The following is a 24170-nucleotide window of genomic DNA, read 5'->3' as shown; positions in this document are numbered from 1 at the left end:
ACTAAAATAATTTGGCCATGACTCATATATACTAGTAATAAATTACATTAAATAGGCAATAATTAATGTTTATTAAATGCTGAGAGAAACAGAATATTATTCTTAAATCATGATGGTACTTTTACTACAGCAATAGGTAGACTTTCAGACCAATTATTGTCAGATATAAGGGAATATTAAACCCCTAATTTTGCTTCAGTCTCTCAGATACTCTATCCAGGTGAACTGAGTAACTCAATAAATTCTTCGCTATAATTATCTGTGGAGATACAGCTTAGTAGCACGAGGAGAGTGACCATAACACTATTACCTTTTCTCTTTACTAGTATAAGAAGTTTTTGAGTGCTGTCCTATTATAGTAAAATATTAAATTAAACTACTACATTTAGAATATGAAAATTACATACCAAAAGTTTACAAATATGTCTTTTTACATTGTACTTGGGAATATGAACATAAAATCTTTAAATGTTTTATACATTTTAAGGTCACTGTAGCTATGAAAGAATGACCAGAAGGGATTTGAAAGTCTTGGGAATCTTTCCATCACATTACAGGCTGATCACTTCTAAACTTGGTTTGAGTATTTTCTCATACACATTGTACTCTGTATCCATGCATGCATCAGCTGTGGGTTACACCAATATGCTTTCAGTAGAGAATGCTATTATTTTCTCCGTTGTCACAGACTATTTATTATCATTTGTACTATATACAAAAGGTTTTTTTTAACCATTCCCCTATGCTTACACTTTTAATTGAATGTGCTTACTCAAATTGAGGCTTCTCATCATTTATGTCTCGAATATTGATAATTATCGTCCCTTGACAGAATAATCCCACTGAATCTGTTGCTCTCACTGATAGCTGAAAAGTCTGGAAGAGAGACCTTGAAAAATTATAATATATCCTTTAATAACTGGCATACCTATGTACTTTATACATCTGTTACATATACAATACAAATATATATGAAGAAAAATACTGTTCTGAACAACTATAAATTATATAATATATATGTATATATATATATACCATTATATGAGAATAATATAAATACTCCTCAACTGCACTCACAATACATTTCAAAACGCTTTATTTTATAACCTATAAAATTTAACTCGGAGGTCTTTGTCGCTTGGCTACTCCCTAAATATAGAAGCAATTGAAGCAAAAACATGAATGAATTCTATACTTAACCATAAACCCAAAATATAATGAAGTGAAGTTATTAACAGAGCCAACTGCTTGGGGCTGATCCGTAAACACAGGACCTCAAGCTAATCTTTCAGATAAGAACAAAGTGCGGTTTCTGAAGGACTGAGGATGTCACCAGACTTGAGTGTGTGCCTAGTGGGCCTGTCCCTCCTCTCACCCCTTAGATAATATACATTCTTATCATCAAGTGTTACTTTCAGAACACAAACTAAGCACTACTCACGGAGTAAAGGGTCCTTAAAAAACTTTGAACAAATATCCATAAATGCCTACAACATATGAGCTTCCATGCTGAATGAGAGACATTGATTTGTGTGCGTGACCATACATGCAATCTCATAAAATTAGTTGACTAAGCGAATAGTGGGGATAAAGAAGGAAGAAGTTCTAGAAATCTGCATATGTTGTGTGGAATGTACAAGTAAAGATGGGAGACAGTCAGGGGAACACCAGAAAGGTTAGATCTGTACTAGTTACATCCACATTGAAGTAGTATTCCTAACTTTCAACTCTTTTCCATCCTACTTTAATCTAGTACAGTACCCATAAAATCTGCCATTGTCCAAGATCTCCTGAGTAAATTGGGAGCATGGTGATCTTGGGAGAGAGTTGAAGGGGACGGGAGAAGCAGGGAGGGGAGCAGAGAAAAATGTAGAGCTCAATAAAAATCAATAAAAAAAAATCTGTCATTGCCTATTCTACGATTCTGCAACACTCAACATTTCCAAGCTGAAGTTTAGGTAAGATTCATTTGCATTCGGTTTTCTTCAAATGAGAAAGGGGAAGTCATCTTCAACTACTCATCTGCCTCTTAAATAGCATCAGGAGCTTCTTGAGTTTTGTTCTAGAGCAGTGATTCTCAACCTGTGAGTCTCGACCCCTGCTGTCACATATCAGATACTTACATTATGATTCATAACGGTAGCAAAATGACAGCTGTGAAGGGGCCACAGTATAATTTCATGTTGTGGTCACCACAGCATGAGGAACTGTAGGAAGTGGTCATACATTAGCAAGGCTGAGAATTGCTGTTCTAGTCTCGCATTTTCTTACTCAGTAGCTTTCAACTGCATCATGAATTAGCATATGTTGTGTTGTCTCTAAAACAGGAACAGTTTTTGCTATAGTAGTAACAGCAGTAATAACTACATTCATCTGCCCTTCACACTCAGTTATTCCAATGGTCATTTAACTGGGTTATCTTTGGTCATTTTTGTCTTAAATGTCTTTAGAAGCTTATACGTGGTTAAAGTACTATCGATACACTTTGGTAATTATAAGGTTTATGGATACACAAATCCTTTCAAATGAATCTTGCAAAATATTACCCTTTCTGCAATGTCACAATGTCTCTAATTTTTCATGAGGAGTTCAAAGTTACTTTTTAATTCTATCCCATTCTTAATAGAGTAATCAATAAATTTAAATTACATGATAGCCAGCATCATAGTCCAAGGCATCTTCACCTATTAAGCTAACAACACCATTTACAGGATGTACTCCAAAGGAGTTTGCTCCCCTCTTTGGTCCAGATAACTCTGTCACAATGCTGTACTGGAAAATAAAATGGAGATTACTTACTCCAAAATGAATCAAAAGGCACAGAAATGTTACTAATGTACAATAATGACAAACATAGAGACCGTTTCATATTTTTTCATAATTATCATTTTTATGAGCTCACTGCTATAAAATAACTGGTATATTGTCATTTGCAGTAAAAGAAAACCAATTCACTTGCTTATGATATTATACATTCCCTTTGCTAAAGTTTAATTAAGTTGTAGACCACATTTTCCTCCAAAAATCTAAAAATGCCTAGTTCTGATTCTACAAATGATTTTATGTATAGAGGATATACATAGAGGATAAATTTATTTTTACTTTTTAAATTTAAAAAAACAAGATTAACACACACACATTTTAAAACCTCAAATATTAATACAGTTGTATATTTGTTTTTAAAACTTCACTGAAAGTTCTCCTTTGATTAGAGGAGAGGCTAAATTAGGTAAATCTTTTCTCAAAAGTAGCTGGCAATGAAGTAAAATAAGATAATAATTTATTAAGGAAAGGTTCAGTTATTATTTAGATGTTGTTTTTAAATTGATCTGAATTCTATACTCTAACAATTTAACTAATTCTCAAAACACTATATTTTGAGACTATCACCCACTGGTTGCCCTCATGTTCCTACAAATAGCAGACTGGCAATACTATCTTCAGCTGTACCATAGGTTATTTTTATTTTATCTACTGAAAAAAAACATTATCTAAATGGAAATATCTCAAACTTCTTAAGAATTTCTTATTGACTAGTCTATAACAATCTGGCTTTGACTAATTCACAAGGAATTGCATTTACTTTGACTGACAACAGCACTTACATCATTTAGGGGTAAGGAAAGAAAAAAGTATCTTCCCATTGTGGATATCAAAGGCAGGAAAGATTATATGACTATCCCAATGGTCTGGGAAAAAGCCAGAACAACCCAGGTCACTTGACAACCCAGCAGCCATTGCGGCTCCAGTACCTCACCATGAGAACTACTGAATTAGGAGTAAGGGTTGTCACGCTGTGTTCAAAAGGAACAGTTGCCGGGCGGTGGTGTTGCAGGTCTTTAATCACAGCACTCAGGAGGCAGAAGCAGGTGAATCTTTGTGAGTTCAAGGACAACCTGATCTAGAAGAGCTAGCTCCAGAACAGGCTCCAAAGCCACAGAGAAATCTTGTCTTGAAAAACAAAAATAACAAAAAAAAAAAAAAAAAAAAAAAAAAAAAAAAAAAGAACAGTTGTCAGGATATCACGCTGAGTTTAAGAATGTAAATGCCAGCACCCTCTCCAGAGAGAACTTTAGGCTTTATTTTTCCTCTTGACAAGTTTATGAGAAACTGTATAACCATGAATCAATTACGAGAAAATCTATCTCTTTAGATTAATTTACCTATTCCTTTGAAATTGGGTGATGATATGTCTTTAAATTATGCTAAAGGCTATGAATTAGAAAGGCAAAGCATCAACATCACACACAGGCACATACGTACATATATGCTGATTTATAGTAGTGTATGTATATACACACACATTTTATTGCATAATTACATTAAAAACTATTAAAATGTTTTTTCAACTTTAACACTAATATTGCAAAGAATGATTGGCTTTTTTCGTTAGGCTACATTGTCTACTCTTCTAAACAGTCTCAGATACTTGGCCCTGTGTGTCAGCTTCAGAAAACTTTTTCTCACGATAAAGTCCACCTACAGTCAACCTGTCACCATGTGCAATGTCTTCATCTGTAGCCTTCACTTTATAAATGGGTCGAAAGAGTGGATGGTCCTCAGCAATTTCAAATGTAGCTGTGAAGCAAAAATCAAGAATATTATAGCAATAGTGAAATATTAATTATGTTCATGTGAATTTTGGATTATTGTGGGATTGGGCTAACGATTAAAGACAGCTAGTTTTTCTTTCTCCTTTTTATCTTTTTCTCTTTGGCTTCTTGTCATCTTTCCTGTCCCACAGAGTGCTTTTCCTTACTCCATAGTACTATTGGCAGCAACTATAGATTAGTAAGAAAGAACACGGCCTGAGGATCCAGTAGGGTGCCACAAAGGATTTCTATGTAAGCTAGGGTCTGTTTCTTCCAGAAGTAGGTGGGCACTCTCACAAACTTTATAACATCGCTTTAAAACACAGGTTTCAAATAATGCAGAAAACTTACTAAAAATGTGGCATTTGATGGGATGGATGGAGAGGGCTCAGGAAAAGACAGGTTAAATGAATTGCTTTCTTCATTTCTGAAAGGAATACACCTGTGCACACACACACACATGTGTGTGTGTGTGTTTGTGTGTGCGTGTGCATGTGCATTATGAGGGTTGTGTGTCTGTGTGCTGATCCACTAGAACTTATTGAAACTGGAACAGTGACAAGGCCTTTTTAAATTTGCTAATTCTTATATATGTAATAGGCTAAATTGAAATTATAATAAAATTAAACTTTACCAAACTGTTCAACTAAATTTAAATTTTGTAAAGTTTAAAGTAAACTTTTAAGAGATTTTGACATAGCTGAGGGTAATGCTGCTACTCTGAAGAACATCTCTCATATGTTCTCCAGAAGCAAAACAAAAAGGAGAAAGAAGAAGTAAATAAATATCAATACACGAAGAACGACTTTAGCATAATTTAAAGCCATATCATCACCCAATTTCAAAGGGATAGGTAAATTAAAAATATGAAGAATAAAATCTTTTCTTTTTTTTTTCAAGACAAGGTTTCTCTGTAGCTTTGGCGCCTGTCCAAGGACTAACTCTTGTAGGCCAGGCTGGCCTCGAACTCACAGAGATCTGCCTGCCTGCCTCTACCTCTCGAGTGCTGGGATTAAAGGCGCATGCCACCACCGCCTGGCTAAAGAATAAAATCTTAATAACCTTAAAAATTTATGTCGTAAGTTTTCACTTCCCTATGATGACATATGCCAAGAAAAAAATAATGCAGAGAAAAACTGTCAGTTAGAGGGAACAAAAAAAAAAATAAATAAAAAAAAAAACACTTACACCAGGTCTGATTATTCTGTGAGGCTGTTACCACAATAATTAAATCTATTGAAAGTGCAAAACGGAAAATCTGTTAAAGTATAATGAGTGTACAGAAGTCAAGAAGAGAAATACTTTTAAAAAAAAACATCTGAAAGCTTGTTTTTCACTTAAAGTCAAATAAATGATAACAAAGTTACTTTTAGATAATAGTTCAGATGTAAAAGAGATGAATAAAATAAAGTAGCTAGTGTTCTAGTTAGACAGATACAGACATCTAGAACTCAGCTTGGTTCAAATGATCAGAACACTGGACTTAATGTCCTTTTGAATTATCCAAATGTTGGCCAATTGTCAGATTTTTTTGAATCTTTATGAGTCCAAACTATTATCGGCAAAAGAATTATTAAAGGCTTAACTGTACTGGACCCTCAATGCTCTGAAGCAATTCTTCATTAGTGCCCACTTTCACTTTCTACATTACTTCAAACTGTCTTTTCCCTGTACACCGTTAAGCCCCTATCATCTATCTTGAAGTCTAGAGAAGAACTATCAAGGTATCACAGAGTAAACAGCCACTTAGGCTAGTAGGATCTGAGCTTTCCCCAGGGCCTCTGCACAACTGCTACAGCTGTCAATTCTGTCCTACAGGAAGGGAAACCACTTCTCCACTGTCCCACACCTCGCTTGCTCTTCATTGTTCTGACTAGGTTACCACTCATTGTCAATCACTCTCTCACCTCTGCTTACTCCTCTATAGCACACAAACACACGCATTCCTGAGCAAGCACTGATTGCCTGTGGCCCCAACTCTTTCCTACCCTTTGTTGTCAGGTTTATATGATCTTTTCCTCTCCTACTCAATCTTAAATCCATTCTACAGCAGAAACAATTGCCCCAAAATGTGTATGCCCATGCTTGCCTGAAAAATGGACCAAGCATGGTGTCCATGTTATTAAATTTCCATCGAGTTTTATTCAAGTGATTCTTTAATCACTTGGCTGATGCTAGAGCACCACGAGGAAGGAGTTGCTCCAAAACTCCAGCATCTATGGAAAACATCTCCTGGGAAAATCAAAGTTGGCAATCTTATGAATAGCTATTAAGTTCTTTGATAAGGTAAAGTGCTGGCACATATTTTTAAATGGTGTCCAACAGTGAATTATCAACCCATGGTATCTAATAACTATCTCCCTTATTCTGGCATCGTCAGGCACACATCTTATAGGCAAGAAGGGAACCCAAAGTAAGAAGTGGGTAGTCATCATGCTCAAGAGTCATAGGAGTTTGAGATTCAGAAATGGCCCAGGAACTCGGGGTAGGAGGTGGGGAGAGATCAGGAGGGATAATCTGATACCTCACTTCTTGACTGCTATAGGAAGTGAAATTGAAACACAAAAAGAACACGGTTAATTCATTAACTATACAGTCAATGCCAGTGAACGAGTGTATGTGTGTGTTTGTTTGAAACCAAACCAAACTGCACATAAATGCCAGAAAGCATTTTTCATAACAGTAAAAAAAAGTCAAAGCGTGCATTACATTTCTCCATGTAGTCAGACTTCCTAATGAAGTAAAGGCAATATCTGAGGGCAATATAATACAGGTACTTTCATATACAAAATCCTGATTTATTGTATGATCATTTTTTAAAAATTTAATATGGCTCCTTTAGTAAATTGAACACTTGATTTTGCTTTGTATACTTCAAACCTTAAAATGGTATATTCAAAAATTACTTTATGTTTCCAAAAAATTAGAGTTCAAATTCATGATCTTCAAAATAGAGGTGTAGTAAATCATCTTTTCATGAACCTACACTTTAATTGCAGTGATAAAGATGTCTTCCAAGTAGATACTCAAACTGACACACTCGGGTCACTAGTAATGTTCTCAGAATGTAGAGTACAAGTATAATTTGAAAGGAGAAAATATAAAATTTCAAGGCACTTCTTGATTTGATAAACAGAAAATAAACTAAAATGATAAATAAAGACATATAAATGTTTAAAAGAGAGATGCGAACAGTGATAGATGTTTCATTAATTCCAGCTGTGCTTTTTATCCCACCCATTTGTCCTTCCCGTCGTGTGTGCTCAATCTTCCATTTAAATGAATTCTCTCTGTTTGTTTGTGAAATTACCCCCATGTCTTCTTCTTTAAAAAGAAATAAACCAGACAGGAGCCTTGCAATTCCATATAAACCAGTCACTGCCTTCTCTCCAATTTCATATTGAGATGTCTATAGAAATGTTTTCTTTTCTCAGACTCGCTAATCAACCTGCAACACTCTGGCTTCTGCTTTGGGATGTAGTAAAATAGTCCCTAGACTCATTAGTTACATTTCCTCATGTTGTGTGTGAGAAAGCAATGGGCACTGCAATTCCCCATTTGAGTTAACTGTACAATGCAATTCTACTAAGCAAGCCTCTGACATTCTTCTGGGATGTTCTTTTTCCTGTCGTTCATGGCACAACGTTTCCTTTGTCTATCACTACTTCGAGTCCTCTTTCTTTCCTTGGCAGACTAACTTTCATCCCCACATCATTAAACGTTGTTCTTCAAGAGTTGGCCCTCTGCCTCCCTTCACTCCAATTCCCCACTGTGATTGAGCAATTTCATCCAAATCCATGGTTTCAATTACAAAACATGCATAGCCCTATACATGACCTCTGAGCTCAACTGCTGACTTAAATCCCTACTTTGATACATGTAACAAGGGCATATCAAAAACAACATGTTATGCAAGATTGCTCGCATGTCATGCTTAGACTCTATTTATTGCCTAGCCCCCCCCCACCCAAACACAATCAAATAGCATGTTCAAAGTGATCTTACAATTCTATTCAAATGGTGTCTGTTTCTCAGTTTCCCTTTTATGCTTGAGGGCCTCTACCTCAGTAGAGTGCTTTCCTTCTTTCTGTTTTATTTTGTTTGTCGTTGGGTTTATTTGTTATTTAACCATATCAAGATAATGCCTTACACTTATCTCTGTCACATCCCCAGCCAAAATGCTCCATACCCTCCCTGGGTTATGACATCAGACTGCTGGCTGGCCTTCTTCTATCAGTTTTCTATATTGTTAAAATTATTCATATGGGTTACAGCTTTAGTATGTCTGTGTTTCTGTGGTCTATGAACTAAAACAAAATCAAGAGTCCCTATAAAATAAAAGTATTGAAACAGACAAAGAAGAGAGATGATACATTGTGAGACCAGAAAGGCTGTATGAAGCTGATGTTCCAGCATTCCTAATAACAGCGAAACACCTGCTTGCTGTCAGCTGTGAACTGCTGCATTGCTGCTGCAGGAGGAGAGCTGGTTAATGGCGAACTCGCCAGCTCAAAGCATCCGATTCTCAATACCTTACCATTTTTCCTTCCCACATCTCTTTCTTGTAATCAGAAATAAGAAGGTACAATGACTGACATGCTTTTAGGGAAGGTGAACTATTTTGTTGTTGAAAAATATTTTTAAGGAAGGTATTTATTAGACAATAGTTCTATGGTTGAAAGAATCGGATCCATGACATTGAACACAGACTAAACACTGATCACTGAGTTTAATTGGAAAATCATTGTCAGAAAAAGCATACTTTAGATGAAATATTTTATAATGACAGGTTTTATTCATAAAAAGAAATAAAAATAAGAATATACCCAAAGCAGAATTCTGAGCCATTAGCCAAGAAAGAAGTCATTCACTAATAAAATCACATCTCTCTTCTGCCTTCTTATCTTATGTCTCTTATAAATGTCTTTAAGAATTACTTTACTAATTTTAGTATGTTTACTTTTTAACCTCATTAATGTAAATGAAAATTTCTCCTTAGCAAATACATTTTCAACTTATTTTTATTTAGCATTTGTGTATTTTTTATATACATATATATTGACATGTTTTTGTATCCTTGTACCTACTACATTCTTTGTCTGATAATGTTATCAAATATTTAAATATTAAACAGTAAGGATGTCTCATTTTTTCACTGTACACTTCCATTGAAACTAAATAATAGGAAAAAATAAGAGTCATACCTGAACCTGAAGAAAAGAGGGGGTCAGCAGTACAGTCCGGGGGTTCTGGGACATCGATTATATTAATGGTCAAAACATGTCTCATGACCCCTCCAGTATCAACTATAAACAGAAACCTGGTTGGATCAGTTTCATAATTAAAAATTTTTGTAGCCGTGATGACACCAGAATCTAACAAAGAGACAATTAAAATCATAAATACTGTCTGTCAACCTAGCTCGTAAGATATCTATCTATAAAAATATACCTGAAATGTCTAGAAAACATGTTAGAATTGGAAACTGTAATTGTTATATAAATGAATTAAATTTAAAATGATATGATCTAACCAAACTAGAAGAACTAATTGTCATTCTATGAACTTTTCATGAAGAACAGAAAAGAAAATAGGTACAAAAACATTACTTACAAAGAAAAAATATAGACAAGTATATATAAATGATTCACATTTATTGGTCTAATAAGTTGTGTTTTTACTAAAACATTTCATTGAAAATTATTTCTGAAATCACAGAGGTATTAGTGGCGGAGATTTTATTACCCTCATAATCACTTGCTATTAACCAAGAAAAAGTAAATTGTTTATTTATATAAAGCCTCACTAATTACAATAAGTTGAGCCTAAAACCAGGATATAAGGTCTTTATGCATTTGATAATGTGGGTGTGGTGCAGTGGTTACATGAAATTGATGTTGCGCCTTCCTCAGTCATTTATTACCTTGTGTTGGGGCAGGGTATCTCACCATTTGAGTTAACTGACTGGATACACTGGCTGGCCAGCATGCACCGTGGGTCTCTCTGTCTTTACCCTTTCCCACCTCTCCTGGATTACAGAAATCCAATGCTATGCCCAGTTTTTACATGGGTGCTAAGGATCTGATCTCAAAACATTCATGTTTATATGGCAAGTAGTTATCAACAGAACCATTTCTTTAGTCCCTATGGTCTGGGTTTTGTAGACTTTTGACCTGAAACTAAGATAAAATTTGTTACCAAGAACTCTATGTTGCAGGAGGAGATATATCGCTCCTGCTAGACTAATCTGATTCTCATGACTAACCTGATCAGTTAAATCAAGATGAATAGAGACAGTAGAGACAAAATGAGGAAAAATATAGACATTTTAAACATTTCTTTAATTATTAGGCATATCAGTTTTATTAAGTCTGGATATTTTAAAAGAAACTAGAAACAAGTTTCAACAAATAAGTTTCTTGAAAGTAAATATGCTGCTATCATTTAAAGAAATTTATTGAATAGAGAGAAAAATGGTTATATATTCTGAGAAATTCACTATTATCAACAGACTATCTTTTACTACCTTTTAAAAGAAAGACACTTAGTGGTACTAGCTTGTGAGTTAAAAAAGGATAACTAGTAAGTTTTCCTGATGCAAACTTCCTATATGTTCTTAGAGATTTCCTTTTCAATTTTATGGAATGCTAAGTACCAGATAAACTCAAGTCATAGCAGGAGACAATCATAACCCTAATTGAATATCACTTAAAATGAAATGGAGCTTGTTATTATTTCTAACTAGTCAAGAAATAATTTCAAAGTATAGTGCTAGATCCATCCTTGAGGGAACAGCAAAAGCACAGGATTTATTTACTATGGTGTCTCCTAATGGATCTCATTTTGTTCGATTTTATGAACTAAACTTGACTGAATAACCCTATCGGTCTTCTCTAACTCCCTATAATGATTTTGGGGTTAAGGATATAATGTGATATTACCTGTATCTGTGTAGATAAAATGTAAAATCAGGGTGCATCTTGTGTTTAAAGGCCCAACTACCAAAAGAAGTAGATTCCTAATAGCTCATACTTCATTACTGCTGTAGTACCACACGCTTGCTGATGAGTCCCCAGGAGTAGCTCCAGGATCTGGTCTACTGTGAATCTAAAATGTTCTATACAGTTTTATGTGTTAATAGCTAAGTTCCATCTCAGTTATATTAAAAACTGGTGAATTCTTCAAAAGTTGCGAAGTAGTGGGCGGTCTTTGTGTTACCAGGAAGTGTCTTATAACAAAATTTTGTGATCTCAGTCTTTTTTTCCCTCTCCTTTCCTATCTTCTCTCACCACCTTCCTCTTTCTCTCTCTGTCTATGAAGTTGACTGTGTTTCCTTGTCATGCCTTCCTACTTTGTCTAAGAGTTTCCGGGTTTAATAGCAATAGAACCAACCTATCATGAACTATAACCTTCAAAATCCTGAGCATGTTAGAGAAAGTAAATAAGACAGGGTAGTTTGAATAAGAATAGTCTCCACAGCCTCGTAGACTTGAATGCTTGGTGACCAGGAAGTAGCACTATTAGGAGGTAAGACCTTAGGTGTACCTTTGTTAGAAGGAGTGTGTCACTGAAGACTAGTGTGTATTGAGGTTTCAAATGTTCCAGCCATGTCCAGTGGCTCTCTTTCTTTTTCTACTTGCCTATCATGATGTTCTTACTCCAACACCATGTCTGCTTACATGCTGTCACACTTCCTGCCCTGATAATAATGAACTAAACCTCTGAGCCTGTAAGCCAATCCCAATTAAAATTTTTATTTTATAAGAGTTGCTAAGGTTATTGCGTCTCTTCACAGCCATAGAACTTTGACTAAGATAGAATGTTTAGATAATATGGATAGACTTGTTCCATGGATTGATCAAACTCTTTGAGAAAGATTTGAATAAATTTTCAGAATACATAACTCCTGAAGGATCACGAGAGTACTAGAAAATTCACTCAGCCAACTCTCAGAACTGTAGGAAGTGAACAAGCATAGTCCCACAATGTGGGCTTCCCCTCTGGATGCTGTGAATACCATTGGTTAATGAAGAAACTGTCTTGAGCCTGTGATAGGGTAGAATAGAGCTAGGCAGGGAAAACTAAACTGAATGTTGTGATTAGGGAGGCAGAGTCAGGGAGCTGCCAGAGACAGACATGTTGGAACCTTGCTGGTAGGCCACAAGCCTCGTGGAAAAATATAAAATAATGGAAATAGGGTAAATTAATATGTAAAAGTTAGCCAATAAGAAGTTAGAGCTAAAAGGCTAAGCAGTGATTTAATTAATACAGTTTCTATGTGGTCATTTTGGGAGTCTGGGCAGCCAGGAAATGAACAAGTGGCCTCCTACAACAGCTCAAGACTCTTTTGAAATGACTTGTTATGCAGCACAATGAAATAGAAGAAGCATGCAGATCTAAAGAATTGGGTTAAGAATGAGAAACAGAGACATGAGCACGCTAGTATAGGTATATACACTAAAGAATCAGAAGCAAGGCACTTATCCTTAAGAAATGCAATCAGATAGAGGACGGTAAAGACTTACAGCACATGTGGAGAGTGGGGCACGATGTCCCACCACCGTGATGTTAATATTCCCTAAGGGAAAGTGTTCCAATTTAAGGACAGCTTGGACTACTTAGAGAGACTATCTATGGGGGAAAGTGGAAGGAAATAGAGGAGAAGGAGAGGGAGGAGAGAGAACGGGAGGGGAGTTGACAGATAAGGGAGCATTTTTTTTTCTAAAATTGAGATCAGAATGCATTCTAAACTGATGTCCTTTACTTTTTTCTCAGCTGAAAAATCAAAAATGTGAAAGAATTGTTTAGGAGAAAAACAAAAACCAGTGACATGATAGGAGCAAAGGCCCAGAGCAAAGGCTGTGCATAGAAGATTTTGACTCATATATAAAACATGCAACCAAGAGTGTTATCTTTTAAAAGCAGAATTTTTTTTTTAAAAAAAGGAGCCACATTTTAATTATACTTCTGAAATGGTTTAAGGAGTTTTTCTTTTTATCTTGAGAAAATAGGAACCTATAAATAATGATGTGGTATAACATAGATATGTAACCAAATTTTGTACTAAATGACCACACTTGCTTTTTAATAAAAGGTCTGTCAATAACAGGATAATAGTGAAAGAAATCTGGAAACAAGAAAGCTGTTGTGGATATTGGTATAAATATTAGATCAGATATGACAGGGCATGGCTTGAAACGGTGATTTTAAAGACAAAGATTATGTACCCAAAAAATTAGAATCTAAACAATTTGAGATTGATTCAATCAGCCAGAAGACAGAAGCTGTGGGGGAAGTGTGCAATCCACAGTTCTCACACATTTTCTGAAGGGTGCACAGGAGCAAGTCTTGCACACATCGTGTGTGTGATGTTCTGAAAAGCAACAGACGATGCTGGCCACAGGGTCATTGAAGGTTCTATGGTCCTGAACAGAATCATTTTATCTCAAGAGAGTAATGTATTATATACAGAACTCACACAAAGGTTAAAGGAGAAGTGGGTTTTGGAAAAAGCTATTCAAACCATATTTAAATAATTAAATTTCAGGTGTTTCTGCGTACCTCTTTGTGGTAGACATGCTGATCTAGAGGACACTGATTTTGATAGCCATCTAATGTTTGAGAATGTTTGGACTCTATGTGTGTTCTGTGATCATTCAAATATACTCTACAACTGCGATAAAGTGATAAATAGGTGAGGTTTTAGACAAGAGATGCATACAAAGTTGAATAAGTAGACATAAACCAATATAGTACCAAAAAACCACAATGTACAAAATAAGCAAGAAAAACACTGGGGTTGTGCAGAAGAAGATGAGGTGGAGGAAAAAGTGTAGTAGGGGTAATCCATAGACTCCAGTGTTATAGGAATGAAAAGATGAAGAAGGAGAGGTAGCACAGCAGTTAAGAGTACTAACTATCCAGAAGACCCAAATTGAGTCCTAGCATCCATATGGGAATAGATGACCATAACGACCACCTGCAACTCCAGATCTGAAAGATCCAACAACTTCTTCTGGATTCTAGACACAACATGCACATATGGTGCATAGACAAATATGTAGGCAAAGGACCCATACACATAAAACAAAAATAAACGCAATTGTAAAAAGATAAGTGTGCGAGTCAGGCAGTTGTGGGACACGCCTTTAATCCCAGCACTCAGGAGGGAGAGGTAGGCGGATCTCTGTGAGTTCAAGGCCAGTCTGGTCTACAAGAGCTAGATTCAGAACAGGCCCCAAAGCTACAGAGAAACTCTATCTTGAAAAACTAAAAGAAAAAAAAAAGAGAGATAAGTGTGCTTCCAAAAGCAAATGGTAACTTTTACTTACAACAACAAAAATAAGATTATATGAGGTAAGAACCAAACTATATCCTTGAAACTATCATTAAAGTAGAATGATATATTTTGATGGAATCATGCTTCAAACTGAACTTTGTTCACCATATATGACAGATGCAAGAGTTCAGAACAATGCTGGAGAGAATTCTTTACAGACACTGAATAATTTAATGAGTATGAGATGGTTCATGGAGACACGGGCTTTACTCAGAATGGCTGAAATGATGACTGAAATTTATCAAAGTGAAGAAGCAGAATAAAAAACATAGAAGAAAAGGTTGATCAGAATGATATAAAAAGAAAATACAAGAAAAGATTGATTAGATAAAGAAAGTATAAAAAAATTGCAGTCAGGGTAATTACTGAGAAAGGGATAAAAACATAAGGGGAACACAGAGGAATTTGAAAGGAATGGTAACAGGTTAAAGAAAGTACACCTGGGACAAGAAAACAGAGAAGGACACCTGCCTATAATGAACCAAGGGATTCTACTGATCACTTATATTCTTTACCCTTATATTCAACTTAATGTGAATTAAGTTGACAATAAAAATTGTAGGTATATCTGAGGTTTGAAAGACTGAGAAAGAAACATGGTAGCCAATGAAAATGGATCTGACTGTGCCATTTTGGATGATCGCCTACACACCCTTTGAGCTAAGGACAATTCAGGATTGATATGATGGTTCATGTGATCTTTCCCAAATATTGCTTGGCCCAGGAACAGCAGAACAACAACAACTGGGCAGTCAAATGGATGAATTCTCTCAAATATGATTTCCAAGAACTACATGCCTGCATGGTTAGGGAGGGATGGATAGAGGGATTATAATGACTACAGAGAGCAAAAGGATAATTTACAGAAAGAAAGAACACAAATCAATAGATTTTGGCATTAGTGATTAATAATTCTGCATAAAGAGTTTGAAAAATAACTTGAGTTTGAGATTCTGAAATTAAAATTAAAAAAGAAAGACTGGAAGATTGCTCCATGGTTAAATAACTTGTTCAAGCTCAAACATCAGAGTTCAGATTCCCAGAACCCACATTAAATCTGGGCAGACATAGCCCCCCTAGATTCGCAGTCTTGGAAAGTAAATACAAGGGTTTCCTGGCAGACACTGGTTAGCTAGATAAGCAATATTGGTTAGCTATGAGTTCAAGTGAAAGACTTTGCCCCCAATAAATAGGTCAAAAGCAGTGCAAAAAGATACTCACTATCAACTCTTACCCCCACCAACACATGTGCATGAGCATCTATGCATATGCAACACATATAGTTGCATATATATGTGCATCTATAAACATGTGAACATACATATACTCAAAAATGAAATTGTTCTGGGTGTTAATGATGTTCTGGCTACAACCACAGGGATGTGTGGATGGCAATTTATTTTAAAGTTATACAGGGTTTTACACCGGCTCACATAAGGGATTGAACACTTGGGACACTGGGTAGGATATAGCCCGAAGATCAAAGAAAGAGAAGAAATGCTGTGGCAGAACATGAAGTAGAAAGAAGCAGTATGAGTGACTTCATCAGGTCCCCAGAGAAATGACTACTAGGGTGTGGGATGAAGTAAAATATCCGGAGCTGAAAATAAGTAGGGGAAATTCCAAAGAGGACTGCTGCCACACTCAAGCATCAGTTTTCCACCCAGAGAAGTTTGCTGATGCCACACTTCCTGACCCAGAGATTTCAGATCTGGGGGAGTATGAGTAATATCAGCAGGGGACATGCTACGTCTGTCCCTGAAAATGAAAATTTAGGGGTAAGATGAGAGGCAGAAAAACATCAGATTAGGTTAAGAAAAGAAAGATTCCTTTTTCCAAATTGATCTTTTCATAAGAGGAACACATCGGGGGCAGAAGTGAAAGATCTGGGTACACAAGACTGCATGGCATTAACTTAATGAAGAAGCTGGGTGGGATGCTGACCAGCATGGGGGTGAGGATAAATGCTTGTTTGCAAGAACTTCCAACTTAGGCAATAGCAGGGACCAGGAGATGAGAGATTACACGTGCATGTTTTTGATAATTAGATTCGGGTAGATTCATGTTATAAAGAAATGGTGAGCACAAAAATAGGGAGGGATCATCAGTCATTCAAGTCAAGATTTACACTCTCCCTGTAGCAGAGGTCAAATAGGAAAAAAGAATGTCTTGGGTCAAATGTCAGAGGTCCAATAAGAAAGAGTAGCAGGCAGCTGAAGAGGCTTAGGAGAGGGTCTTGCAATCTGACTAGGAAAAGTCAAAGACCACCTGGGAAAATGGCTCTGTAAAGTGTTTCCTCCGCTAACCTGAGGATCTGGATTTAGATTAACATCAAAGATGAGCAGAGCCTCATGTCTCGTAATTGCAGAGCTGAAGAGGCAGAGGCAGGAGGATCCTTGGAGCTTTCTGGACAGTTAACCTAGTCAAACAGATGAGCTCCAGACTTAATGAGAGAGCCTATCTCAAAGGAATAAAGTAGGGAGCAGTTGAAAAAGACTCCTCATGTCAGTCTTTGGCTTATACAAGGACATTTACAAATGCCACACAAATGATCAAAAAAAGTAAATAAGTAAATCAGAGGTCCTATTGCCACAGAAAGATTTCTAGACATACTGTAGTCAGAATAAATTAACTCTAAATTTGATGTTTAATGTAGAGGCTCAGAAACTGGGTAGAAAAAGAGGGTCTGATGAACAGAAGTTGGGAACGACCTCTGTGCAAATGGGGCTGTTAAACAGTGTAGAACATGCGCTGGTCTCAGTAGAACATTCCAAAGAAGACACATGGCCGGCAGCTGAGACATAATGCAATTTCTATTTTTAAAACCAGTTTTCTTACAATTATGAAAATTATGCTAGGGCAATGCTTCGACGTTTCTTGAGTATAATGTACAAATAAATGTGTACATGAACTTTAATAACTGTCTGAAATATAAATAAGAGCTACGCTAAGATACAACTCAGTTTAAAATTAACGCTAAGTTTACTTTATATATAATTATAAAATCATATAATTACGAAAAAATCACATTTTGAGCAAAAAGCATCATAAATAAAAACAGGCTGATAATCTTTTAGCAATCATCACTAGGATCGCGTATTTCCCAGAGGCCTGGAGCATGTCACCTGTATTCCCAGGGGCCTGGATCATGTCACCTGCATCCCCGTGACCTGGATCACGTCACCTCTATCTCAATGACCTGGATCATGTCACCTGTATTCCTAGGGACCTGGATCACAGGCTAATTGCGGAAGGAAGGAACTTTGCTTACTTCTTCAGTGGTTTAACAGAGAATCTCTTCCTATTACCAAGTTACCAAGCACACAATCTACCTAGCTGGGCGTTGCTGTAAGTGTGGGAAGCAATATGTGCTCCCTGCCTTAACCAATGCTTCAATACTCTTCATGGAGACACTTTCAAATTATTGTTCAAAATGTTTTCCTTGAAATTGGCTCAAAATATAGATCCCAAGTCTATATTTATCCCAAGAAAGGAGGGGAAACTGCAGCCAGGATGTAAAATAAGTAAATAGATTTATTTTTAAAAAATAGAAAGAAAAGGAAAAAAAAAAAAGAAATCAGAGGGCCATGCTGAGCCAGTTCCACCCTTCACTTTTTGCTCTGAAAAGGAAGAAAGAGAAGCAGCTCTCCAGCTAATTAATGGACAGAACTTAATTTCCTCAGGGAAGAACACTTGGGGCAATGTCTCATTTGAAAGTGGAGTAAGACAGAGGGAAACTGTAATTATCTGAAGCAAAGTTTGAGCAAACCTTCTAATGCACCATCGAAGTAGAACTAAGTCATTATCTTCAGAGTCTTACTTAAAAGTACCAATGATAAAATAAATAAAATTGCATAAAATGCTGATTTACTTGCATCGATGACAAAATGTTTCGTTTTATTCAGAAAGCGATAGGCGTTTGGTTTTCCAACCACGTCTTTGTCATAAGCCCGGCTTAGTTCTGTCCCAGGAAGCTTATTTTCAGGCAAATTCACAGGGTTGACTAATATCTGAATTTCCGCCGCGATATTGGAAAACACCAGAGCTGTAAGACAGAAGGACCTGAGTGAAAGCAAGACACGGGAACATTTTACCAGTGGTCATTCTGTCGGTTTCTACTCAGCAGTGCATCAATTGAGGAAAGTTCGTGTGTAAAACCAAACTGGCGTTGGTCTTCCCTTTACATGAGATTTTAATACACTTTTTCTCTTGGGCCTTGCACAACCTATTTTGACTAAAGAACAAGTTGACGTTCAAGCCTTATTTCATCTTTAATTCATCTTTAATTTCATCTCCATTCAACACGACTGTTGAACTATTGCCGAGCGCAATGACTTTTCTTATCCAAAGGAAATTTCACCAATTTCTTTCTTGTTATTGATCATTCCGTCAAAGAATTGTGTGTCTTCACTTAAATTACATTTTAATAGAAAGTGTATTGATTTTTATTTGAAACACCACTTCAAGACATCATTGTAATGTCTTTTCTGGTTTTATTTGCTTTCTTATCTTCAGTGTTTTTCTTCATCGAGAAAGATAGACTCCATTTTGCTTTCCATGTGACTCACTATAGATTCATAACTCCACACTCCTCCTCAGCAAAAAGCAGAAATAAAATATTGTAAACTCACTCCCAAATTGTGAAATACAACACAAAGGATAATATATGAGCATATACAGTATCCAATGAAATAGCCTAGTGTGAAAATTAGTCATAAACTTAAGAAATGCATCCTACGATACTGTCACATAGTAGACGTGAGGGTAAAGGAAATACCGCGGCAAAAAGCGGAGTCTGGAAAATACCAAATGGAGTTCTGCTTGCAATAACCCAAGGCCATATGAAGTTCTTCTCCTTACTCATGCACACATAGGTACACAAGAATAAGTAAGAAGTCAAGGAATGTTGACAGATCTAAAAGGATGCCCACACAGATCCAAGACTTCATATCTAGAGTCTTCTAAAGGCAAACAGTTAGCAAACTTAAACTCACCTCCACATATTAACACAGTCTTGAAGGGATTCATGCTCATGCTAGCTTCTCCAACGTCTACAGCAAGAGCTACTAACAAATGCACAACTCCGACTATTTATACAAATTCAGTCTTCATACAAGTTAATCCAGCAGGTCAGTCACCTGTTACTCAGCCATGATGACAGTAGTTTTACTTTGTTTGTCTGAGTAACTATGTGCACAGGTCATATTTCAGCTCCTGTGTTTGTTCCCACACAAATCTGGTAAGATTATCTGCAAAGCCAGGATTGTTGTGTGCCACGCATTTAATGTACACCTTTCCAGTTGAGGGGTGGTTTCCTAAGGAGAATTTTTGGTGAGAAGCCAGGTGATCTCTTTGTTAATCCTTACGATCTAGAAACGCTATGCATTCTTTTGAACTCTGCCTGAGACATTGCAGCCGGCCTTGGCTGTAGAATCACTTCCGTACTTATGGCTGCTGAGTAGTTGCTAGGAGGAACAAGATCTATACTTAGGTAGCTCATAACTGATAAAACAAAAAGGATGGATAAAAATAACTGTACCTCCCAGAGAAAAAATAGGGGTTCATAAAAAAAGCATGAAAGTTCAGGTCAGAAAGAAACACTTAAAAAAAAAACCCAGAGAGATGGCACTACTTAACAACAGACTCGTAATATCTTGTTAGAAAAAGGATCACTTACACGTCCTAGTAATAGCGTTTACATATTTTTAATTATTCATACACAATTTGTCATAATTTAGAATTATCCACACAAGCTAGAATAAATGTAAAAGAGTTATATAATTATTCGAGTATTACATTACACTGTTACACACTTATGACCATAAATACATTGAAAATGATGTAAATATGGCATGCTAAAATGTTTTCTGTCTCTCAGCTAAGGCAAATGATGTATTTTATAATGTGAATCATTACCATTTTGTAATATTAATGAGCTGAAAAGTGAAGTAAATAAAAAGCAAATAATATTTCTGTAAAAATACATTTCTAGGAGAGCTTAACCATTTTCCTGGGTAAACTGTGGGGGAGGGAAGAAGGGAAGGGATGGGAACAATGAGAGACCAAGAAGACTGAGTTGCAGGAGGGTTGAGGGGGGAGAGCAATGAAAGAGATATCTTGATAGAGGGAGCCATCATGGGGTTTGGGAGAAACCTGGTATTAGAGGAATTCTCAGAAATCTACAAGAATTACCCCAGCTAAGACGCCTAGCAATAGTAGAGATGCTGTCTGAAAGGGCCTTCCCCTGTAATCATATTAGTGACAACCCTAATCACCATCACAGAACCTACAACCAGTAACTGATGGAAGCAGAGGCAGTGACCCACAGCCAAGCACTGGGCTGAGCTCCTGGAGTTCAGCTGAAGAGAGGAAGGAGGGGTCATCTGAGCAAGGAGGTCAAGAGCGTGATGGGGAAAACCACAGAGACAGCTGACCCGAGCTAATGGGAGCTCATGGACTATGGACTGACAGCTGGGGAGCCTACATGGGACCAAACTAGACCCTCTGAATGTGGGTGACAATTATGTGACTTAATAGTACCCTGGCAGTCACACCCAGACCTATCCCAGGTGTACAAACTATTTTTTGAAGCGCATTCCCTATGGTTAGATGCCATGCTCAGTCTTGATACGGGGGTGGGCCTGCTTGGTCCAGCCCCAAGTTTGTGTGCTAGATCTTGTTGACTCCCCAAGGAAGGCCTTATCCCCTCAGATGAGTTAATGGGGGATGGAAAGTGGGGAAGGTGGGAGGCAGAAGAAGGGGAGGGAGGGGGAACTGGGGTTGGGATGTAAAATGAAAAGATAATTTTTAATAAAAAGCTTGAAAAAAGATTCCAAAAAAACGTATTTCTATTTTGCCCATGAACTGTTCAAAGGGAATTTTATTTACTAAGCATTTATTAGCTGCATATATTTTTGTCATATAGAATACAAAGTTATAACAGCGCATTTCATGCCTTAAAATACTTAGATTGAAAAATTGATAAACACCCTAAATAAAAGTGTGATTTTTATGTTTAATATAACGTCTTCTATTTTTAACAATTTAATACATGTAAACAATTCACCTTGAATATATGAGCACTGCACACTCTCCACTCCCACTCTGGCTTGCCCTAAACACATTTTGCATATCCCCTTTCCTCCAAGGCCTCTAATTTTTCTCATAATTCACTGAGTTCAATTAATGCTGCCTGTTGGAATGTTGACTGGTCTTGTCGGCTTGATCTTATACAGGTAACCATAGCTGCCAGTTCATGAATGCAGGGAGCATGCCCAGAAGACAGCATGTCATTGCGGTCTTCCCTGTCATCCTATACTTAACATGGCTTTCATGAATTCTTCCAGGGTTCTCGCTTAGCCTCGTGTTAGGGTGGGGATGATAATATAAATGATCAATTTCAGGTTGGATGCACAATAGTCATTTATTCTCTGTGTAAGTGAATGTTATTTTAATTGTTTAATAGATTTATATTTTCATAACTGATGCCAAAGCTCATATACTAGAGCTAGAGAGCTGGCTTGGCAGTTAAGAATGCACGCTGTGCAATATGGAGTACTAGGGCTTAGATCCCTATGCATGTGGCAAGCCAGGTGTCTTCACATGGATAACTTCAACTCCAAGCAGAGTACAGACATTATGTGATCATTGGAGTTTTCAGACTTTCAGGCTAGCCTAGAGAAGGAGAGCCTCATGGGTAGGCAGAGACCTTATTTCACATAATAGGCAGGGAGCCATATAGGAGCCATACAGTGCTTTCTTCTGGGCCTCCGCAGGCAAAAACATGACGTACCCAGTTGTGCAAGGGCATGTATGTTCACACAGTAATTAATTAATATTTAAAAATTGAGGTTTTGTATATCTTAGAGGTTACTACACTTGGAAAGAGTGCCAACCATGTCTCAGAAGTACAGGCACAATGGAAGACTTGTAGTGTTTGACCCACAGCAAACAATACTCAGAAGAACTGGGTAGCAACAGTTGTTAAACAGTGATAACGTTTAAAATTCACTGACATGTTTCCTTCAGACTTCCCCTCCTGATATGCTACGTGTCTAGAATATTTACTGTGGTGAACAAGGGAGGGTGGACTCAAAGTCCTACCCAGTAAGATACTTCCCACAACTAATACCTGCTAGAATGCTAGGAAAAAAGGACAATTGCTTTGTTCCAATGGAGTGTCAATAGCAACACCAACCCCATTACAGGGCAGACTCTGTACCCAGGAAGCATTTCGCCAACACAAAGCAGAACCCATGGTTTTCTTGTCAGGTTTTGGTTTGGGATCTTTTGACTAGTTCCTTTTGTTTCTTTTGGCCATTTTTTTGTTATTTTTTTTTTTTAGGCAGGGGGAGTCAAAGGGGAAGCATGAAATTGGGTGGGAAGGGAGGTGGGGAGCACTTGGGAAGATTTGGGGGAGGTGAGGAATATGGTCAAAATACATTGTATGTAAAATATTTAATAAAACAAAATAGAATGATTTATATATATGTAGAATGATTGTTTGTGTATATATTATTATTTCAAATATGCCTTTTTGTCATATGAGTTTCCTTATACAATACAGTTGCTTTTCCACTCCTCCCTAAATGACACATTTATCTTTAAATCACGGATACAAAGTAATTTCTTATAATCATGCACAAGAAACTTGCATATCATGGAAAATAATAAAATATAATTTAAATTCACATTTAAGAAGGTTGTTTAATAATAAATATAAGACTTGACATCTTACGGACATTGAAGAGTTAACTATTTATTCTACTCTTTCTTTTGCTGTTGGCATTTTATGTGTGTGTTTCTGCCTTATTTGCCACAAATTCCAAGCATGTTGCTAACTTTCTCTGACCTTTTCCTCACTTCCTTGCCCTGAATGGCACTGGGTTCAGATTTGCTGGATGTCTTCTGTAGGTGCATTATCACTGTTTCAGAACTAGAGGGCAATCCGAGTCCAAGTTTCTCTCCTCTGCCCTCTCTGTGCTTATTCCTGAAAGAATCCGGAGCGTGCCTAGAGAGGACGCTCTGTTCTCACGACTTAAGCCCAGGCTCCAGCATCACGCCTCTGGTCATGAGTGTCCCTCTGCTGTGTTTTACTATGGCCCAACAACCTATAAAGAAGAGCCTGCCACGGGAGTCATACTAAAACCTTCCCACTGAAGTGGACTTTTCTCCAAGACCACAGCTCCCAGGTACAAATTATCTGGCTGAAGTAGAAATTCTAACAGCAGGGGCTATGT

General features: G+C 36.9%; 1 protein-coding gene across 1 annotated transcript in view; it reads right to left on the bottom strand.

The window, feature by feature from the left end:
* Positions 1-24170, bottom strand: part of LOC119804037 (cadherin EGF LAG seven-pass G-type receptor 2-like) — a 99880-nt gene that overhangs the window by 66085 nt on the left and 9625 nt on the right. Inside the window, exons 2-6 of the mRNA XM_042054295.1 lie at positions 18803-18976; positions 9797-9967; positions 4484-4578; positions 2650-2772; positions 773-876 (exon numbers count right to left, since the gene is read on the bottom strand). Coding sequence (XP_041910229.1) covers positions 773-876; positions 2650-2772; positions 4484-4578; positions 9797-9967; positions 18803-18976 — 667 coding nt within the window. The remainder of the gene's footprint in view (positions 1-772; positions 877-2649; positions 2773-4483; positions 4579-9796; positions 9968-18802; positions 18977-24170) is intronic.

Source organism: Arvicola amphibius, chromosome 18 (assembly GCF_903992535.2).
Source record: "Arvicola amphibius chromosome 18, mArvAmp1.2, whole genome shotgun sequence".
Lineage (NCBI taxonomy): Eukaryota > Metazoa > Chordata > Mammalia > Rodentia > Cricetidae > Arvicola > Arvicola amphibius.
Note: the sequence above shows the minus strand (reverse complement) of the source record. Positions and strands in the feature narration are given on the sequence as shown.